The sequence below is a fragment of the Rhincodon typus genome, chromosome 45 (assembly GCF_021869965.1).
Source record: "Rhincodon typus isolate 14 chromosome 45, sRhiTyp1.1, whole genome shotgun sequence".
NCBI lineage: Eukaryota > Metazoa > Chordata > Chondrichthyes > Orectolobiformes > Rhincodontidae > Rhincodon > Rhincodon typus.
In genome coordinates, this window is record NC_063376.1 from 9,398,836 (window position 1) to 9,406,069 (window position 7,234).

Sequence of the window (7,234 nt, forward strand, 5' to 3'; positions counted from 1 at the left end):
ATTTGACAAGTCTTTTCATCTTGCACACTTCAGGGCCACTCGCAAGAATACCAATTCAAGGGGCAAACTAACATTTGTAAAGCATGAAAGGAGATTGCAGGTTGAGTCTGGTTGGTCAAGGTGATCCTTTTACTGAAAAGGTGGCATTAACTGGATTGTGGGGATTGGGACAAATTTGATAAATCTTCCAAAGAGCCAGCACAAATTTATCTTTTTTTTTTCTGAGCTGTAAGATGTTAAATAATTCTTGTCTTTTATTCTGGTTAATTATGCTAATTCATTCCTTAGGTTCAAGGACTTGAAATCCCAACGACATCACCATGCTCAAGTGGCCTTCCAGGTTTGTGTGCGGCCAGGATCGTATAAGGTGGGCCCACAGTCTGTGGGGGCCAGTGAGTCAATCGATCCCAGGTTCAGCAACAACGAAATCGAGTGGATCACCAAGGAGAGGGCCTCAACGGTCCTTTATGGCCTGTTAATCCGTGTGGAATGAAGGATTTCCCATCTAACCCACTAGCCCCTGTGAAACTCTGGAGGAGAGAAAGACTGCGAGCATGGAGCAAACCCTGGGGGAGCAGGGGATGATCCCACTTTGGTGCTACAGCAACAGTGGTGTATTGGGTGGGGTTTGGGGTGGCGAGAGAGCACAGAGTTGGGACACGTTTGCACAGTTTTACACAACTTGCTGTTACACCAGTGGAATGCTGCACTATTGACTCTTATGTTCAAAAGAGAGAAAAACACACACAAAAAAAAAACCTCAAACTAAAATGTTCAGTTGAGTTTAATCTTGCATTTTGGGGAGGGGTATGTTTTTGTTAGGGATGGGTGTGGGCCCAGTTTCCACTGAGGTGAACAGTTTTGTAGGTTTGTTTTTTCAGAAGAAGTTTCCATTTAACTCCTTGGACGATAGAAACTTGAGGCCTGGGCTGCACACAGCCTGAGGGACAGGCCAGAAGCCTGATTCATTACTAGAATATAGAACACTTAACACTGGATATTTCCTCTTCTTGAGGGGGTTGGGGATTGGAAAGATAGGGCACAGAAAGGTAAAAGTGCCCCCATCGGAGGGACAGGTGTGTGCAAACGCTGTTGCAACATTTAAGGCAGTAAGACTTTCTTCTGAACTCCTGTGCACATGATTGCATGCCAACCACAGAGAAACTTGCAAACATGTGTAGTGTGTGAGCTGCCAGGGTAGGGAAGGATGGGCATGCCAGTGTGTTTGTCAGTAAATGGGCTGGAAGCGGGGAAACGGTTACATAGATCTTCTAAATCTGCCCAAATCTCAGGATGAAAGGGAGAAGCGGCATGGGGTTGGCCCCTGTCAGTTGGCCCGGTCACTGCACCAAGGAATTGCCTAAGACTCGAGCGTGATGCACCTCCAGCAAGTAATCGCTGCTTGCCTTCACCCTCTGAGCTCAGCCACTGCAATGTGGACTGGCACATATCCTATTGTGACCAGTGTGGGGTTTTTTGACATAAGTTGGACTCCACTGCTAATCATAGAATCCCTACAGTGCAGAAGCAGGCAGTTCGGCCCATGGAGTCCACACCGACCCTCCGAAGAGCGTCCCACTCAGAACCCCAGACCCCCCCGCCCCCCCACATACCTGTAACCCTGCATTTCCCATGGCTGACCCTCCGACCCCACGCCTGCAACATCCCTGGACACTGTGGGGCAATTTTGCATGGCCAATCCACCATAACCTGCACATCTTTGGACTATCTGTTGGCTGCCTGTTGTCAGTTTTCTGCCATTTCATCTTTGATGTAAAGCTGCCAATTAGTATCCAGTGGGAATTGGAAGGGATGGGATGGGCTAGCAGTTACAAGGTGGGGTATGACTGCAGCTGAGGAATGCAGGGATAAACTGAGAAGGTCCCACTGCCGCAGTGTGAACTGGCGGAGGCAACAGCTGACTGAGAGCATCGCCTGGACTTATTTGATGGCTTCGTGTATTTTGCACTGGAAGGTTTTTTTTCGCCGACGCAGACCTTCTTGCGAACAAAGCAGACTGCTTTAAAACGTTAACTCAAAATGCATGTGCATATGTTGTAACTTGTTCATGTTTAGGCTGTGACACGCAGGAAGCTGGAACAGAAATGGGATTGGCAGAGAGGTTGGAGTCATTCCTGGGCTGTGTATATCCCACACCCCATTCAGACATACTCTAGACAATCAGTTCTGCTGAGTTGTTTAACCCTTCACAGTCTAATGTCAGACTAAATGCAAGGTCACCTACTCTCCGATCATTTACCACTTCAAGCCATGTGGCTGATTTATCCTTTCAAGAGCGATTTTTCAACAGTTTTCAAATTTTCTGTGATGAATAATCCTGACTGGAAGCAGTTTTCAGAGTGGGAGTTGGCACTTTTAATAGAGATGGTAAGTGTCTATTGGTGTTTAAACTGAATTAATATAACTCTGTCAGAGGAATGTAAGACTGCAGTCTGGAAACTTCTTAAGTTACATGAGATTCTTCTCTTTCCCTTGCCTCTTTTTCCTTCCTTCAACTTGTCCTTCCCTGGCAAGGTGTCTTACAAGCTAGAAGCACATCCCCTCTTATTAAAGTCATTTAATCTTTAGCCTGGGGAACAGTGAGGGTTGGGGGAAGAGAGAAGGAAGTGGAACACTCCAATGGATGGTAAGAGACTGACAAAAAAAAACCAAACGTGCTGGAGAAACTCAGCAGGTCTGGCAGCACCCGTGGAGAGAGAGAGAGACAGAATCCACTTCTCAAGTTGAGTATGACTTCAGAAGAATTGTCATAATGGACTTAACGAGGACTGTTTCTCCACAGGCATTGCCAGATTGCCCAATTTTCTCCAGCACTTTTTTTTTCCAGAGTTTCAGTATCCGCAGTATTTTAACTTTATTGTAACGGGGACGTCTGTATTTCTCTCCCTCTTCCATTACCGATGAGAGTCTGTTTTTAATAAAAAAGGGAACAAGTGATTTTAAGAGACAGTTACATTTGACATTCATAAAAGGTTATCTCAAAAGAAGTGTCTTGCTGTTCAAGGATCTACTTTTTGAATGTAAGCAGGTTGAGACTTGTGGGAGTGGCACAGGGAGTCTCCACCTCAAGGCGTGCAGTGATTCAAGGAGAGCTTCTACCAGGGAGCGAGGGACATGCCCTGTCCAACATTGTCCACATCCCAAAAAAAACTAGACCTGTGATTTCCTCTATCCAGAACTGGCAAATGTTTTTAGAGACTTTGTCTCCTCAACTGTTCCCAGGTATTTAAACACCTAGGAAACGAGAGTAGGGGCCATTCAGCCCCTTGAAATTTCTGTATCCCATTAGATTATGTGCCTGCCCTTCATCTTAGTTGCCATCTGCCGACCCTTGCTGTAATTTGAGGCCAAAACCAGTATTGGTAAAAGTGTTACTAAGGAGAATGCATGATAATTGACAGTAAAGTGCCAGGTTTTGTATAAAGCCTGGCAGTTGATTATAAATCATCATAACAACTATTGCAACAGTGACTATCATCTCAAAAGTCTGTGATTGGCTTAAAATGCTTTGGAATGCCCAGGAGTTGAGGTACCACATTAAAGCAAGCGTTTCTTTCAATCAACACCGCCACTTAGCTCAAATGCCACTGTTGGGTTATCCTTAAGATTTAGTGGAGAGAATACCAGCCCAGACTGTGCAGCTTTATATTTAACTATAACACTTACCATGTTCCTCACAACAAGCTGGAACTTGACTTGCCTGTTTTCTACCTCTATCATTATCCTATTCCAGCTTGAACCAGTATAGCAACTGTAATCTAAGTGGTAGTTTGTCACTTCTGAAAGGTCCTCTCTAATTTGTGTTTTCTTTGGGGTTGAAGGACCAGCCCCTCTTGCAGGATGTGGAGCACTGAGCACAATGCCTGGGGGTCCATCATCAGCTGCTTCGGCCTGTGCTGATATTTCAATGTGCACTTTGTAAAGGGAAAGGGATGAAGTGTTTGGCAGAGAGGGTGGTGGAGCATTTCACTTTTGCAATGCAAGTCCCTTGGGATGAAGACTAATGTTGCATAGTGTTTATGATTTACTTGCAAGACCAGTGCTGTCTCTTTGTCATCAAAACACTTCCAATTCCTTGATTCTACTACGGATTCTCTTTACCTCTGTCATGAAGAAAACATTCTGTTTAGTCTTCCTCTGATTCAGAGTCTGCTTTGGTTTGTTTGACTTTTCTTTCCGTATCCCTTTGTAATCACTTGACCATTGGGATGTGGGGTAGCACTGGCTAGACCAGTATTTATTGCTAATTCCTAAAAGGCCAGAGGGCAGTTTAGAGTCAATGACATTGCTGTGGGTTGGAAGTCATGTAGAGCTGTTGGGGAAGGACAATTTCCCAAAAGAACGTTAATGATCCGGATGGCTTTTACAACACAGGCAGTGATGGTGTCGTGGTACTATTGCTAGACTGTTAATCCATAGACTCAGGTAAGGTTCTGGGGACCCGGATTCAAATCCCACCACGGCAGATGGTGGAATTTGAACTCAGCAACAAATCTGGAATCAAGAGTCCAATGATGACCATGAAACCATTGTCAATTGTTGGGATAAAAGCCCATCTGCTCACTCATGTCCTTTAGGGAAGGAAACTGCCATCATAACCTGGTCTAGTCCAGTCTATATGTGACTTCAAATCCATGGCAATGTGGTTGACTCTTAACTGCCCTCTGGACTATTAAGGATGGACAACAAATGCCTCTCTAGCCAGCATCACCCACGCGCTGTAAATGGAAAAAAATATTGACACGTGGTCACCATCAGACTAACTTTTTATTCCAGTTTTTCTTTTCCATTGAATTCCAGTTACGCAACCTTCCATTTTGGGATTTGAATTTACAATCCTAGAAGATTAGCCTGGAGTTCTAGATTACTCATTCAGTGAAATGACAACTATACCACCACCCCACATTTGTTTTACCCTGACAAAGACAGGTTGCTTTTGCCCCATTTGTCGCCTCAATTTCCAGTTCACCTCACAAGGTTGCCTCCAGTTATGTACACTTTCACACTTACTGACAAATTCTTGTATAGGTCCTGAGACTATTCAAAGCTGCTGTTTTAATGCCCTGCTGAGTAAATGCTGCAGTGTCACAGGTGCTATCTTTCCATGAAGACATTAAGTCAAGACTCCATCTGCCTTCTAAGGTGATATTAAAAGATCTCACATCTGCAATTGCAATTATCTGCAGAGTCCTGGCTAATTTTTTTTTTGCTTCTACCAATATCATTAAAACAGACCCTTTTACACCCATTGGTCATTGCATTTTCTACATTTGCAGCAGTGACCACTCAATTACTCCAATTGGTTGGGAAATGCTTTGAGATGTGCTGAAGTTGTTCATGGTATAAATGTAAATTAATCACACTTTTCCATATCAAACTTCCTGCTAAACCTGATGATGACATGATTGGCAAGCTACTACTGGCATTTGATCTTCAGCCAAATAAAAATATTCATATGACACTGCAGGCGACTTGAGCTTGGACTGATTTATCCAATTTTGTCGAACTTAATACAGATTTCTTTTCCCCTTTCAAATATTTGAAGGTTCCTACTGATCTTTTTTAATTCTTTCACAGGATGAGACTATTACTGGAATCTGTTACCCATCCCCAATTACCCTTAAGAAGCTGATGGTGAGCTACCTTCTTGAAACATTACAGACCATGGGTGGAGCAATACTAGTGCTGTTAGGAATGGAGTTTCCCAGGATTTTGACCCAACAACATGAGGGAACTCTGATGTAATTTGAAGTAAGGAGGATTTATGGCTTGGAGGAAACTTGCAGTTATGTCCCCATGTATCTGCTGCCCTTGTCGTCCTAGGTGGTAGGGGTCGTGGGTTTAGAAACTGTCGTGAGTTGCTGCAGTGCATCTTGTAACTGGTACACACTGCTGCTACTGTGCATTTACAGTGAAAAATGTAAACCTTGAATGTAATAGGATGCTTTGTTCCGAATGATGTTGAGTCTCTCGAGTATGGTTGGAGCTGCACTCATCCAGACAAGTGGAGCATATTCCGTCACGCCCCTGACTTGTGCCTTGCAGACAATACTAAGGGATTGCTGGAGGTGCTGACTGTGAGATGGAACGTTAAATGGTGTCCCAACGTACCCGCTCAGGTTGATGTGCAAAATCCTACTGCTATTTGGAGAAAAGCAGGTGAATTATGCACTGTTAAAGTTTCGAGTCCAGTGACCCTCCTTCAGAATGTTTTGCAAAAGGATCACTGGACTCTATATTAACACTGCTTTCTCTCCACAGCTGCTGCCAGATCTGCTGAATTTGTCCAGCAATTTCTCTTTTTGTTTCGGATTCCCAGCATCAACAATTCTTTGTTATATTTTAGAGTTGTGCACTGTATTTGGCCAACATTTATTCGTCAGTCAGCATCACTAAAATAATCTGGTCAATGTTACATTGCTGTGTTTAGGAGGTATGATGTACAACATGTTTGCTGAATTTCCAACATGATTCCTGTGACTAAACTTTGAGATGTATGGCAGCTGTGAAGATCTTTCTTTTCACAGTAATCCTCCCAAAAATCAGGAAATGAAGGGAAGAGGGGATGATCCCTATGAGAGCTCCACTGTCTGGAATGTCCATAAGTTACATAGAATCACAAAAGTATTACAATATGAAGGAGGCCATTCCGTCCATTGTGTCCATGCCAGCTCTTTGCAAGAGCACATCAAGTTTCCTACAACCACTCCTACCCCACACACATGCACAGACTTCCCCCTAGACCTGCAAATATTTTCTCTTTAGGTGCTTCCAGTTCGCTTTGGAAAGCCATGGTTTGATCTGTAATAATATTAAGATAAAACGTGTTTTTTCAATAAACATTTCACTGAATATAATAACATTGTCTTCACTCTGTACTTCCAAAAAATAGGCAATGATGACTGGAACTAGGAATGAGTGCTAACTTGAGAAACTGGTGCATGTGAGAATTTCTGGAATTTTTTTCTTTTCCTGTAATTTAGATTAACAGCCAGACTCTGACTTAGAAATTAAACTGCAAGCTATTTAAAAAGCTTAGCTTAGTAGAAAATGGCTGGCAGCGGTAGTTATCTGCCAACAAATTGGAAGTGATGCCATAAATGAGTTTTGCAGAAAGCTGACTTATTCACAAACTTGACAGTCACCAGTCCTCCATATAGACTTTGTGACCGCACAGCAGGAAGACAGGGAACACGTGCTAACTTTGGAATCT

General features: G+C 43.4%; 1 protein-coding gene across 1 annotated transcript in view; it reads left to right on the top strand.

The window, feature by feature from the left end:
- Window positions 1-6,878, top strand: part of LOC109912718 (neuralized-like protein 4) — a 107,428-nt gene extending 100,550 nt beyond the window's left edge. The window contains exon 25 of the mRNA XM_048620064.1: window positions 289-6,878. Coding sequence (XP_048476021.1) covers window positions 289-493 — 205 coding nt within the window. The 3' untranslated portion in view covers window positions 494-6,878. The remainder of the gene's footprint in view (window positions 1-288) is intronic.
- The last annotated feature ends 356 nt before the right edge of the window (window positions 6,879-7,234 follow it).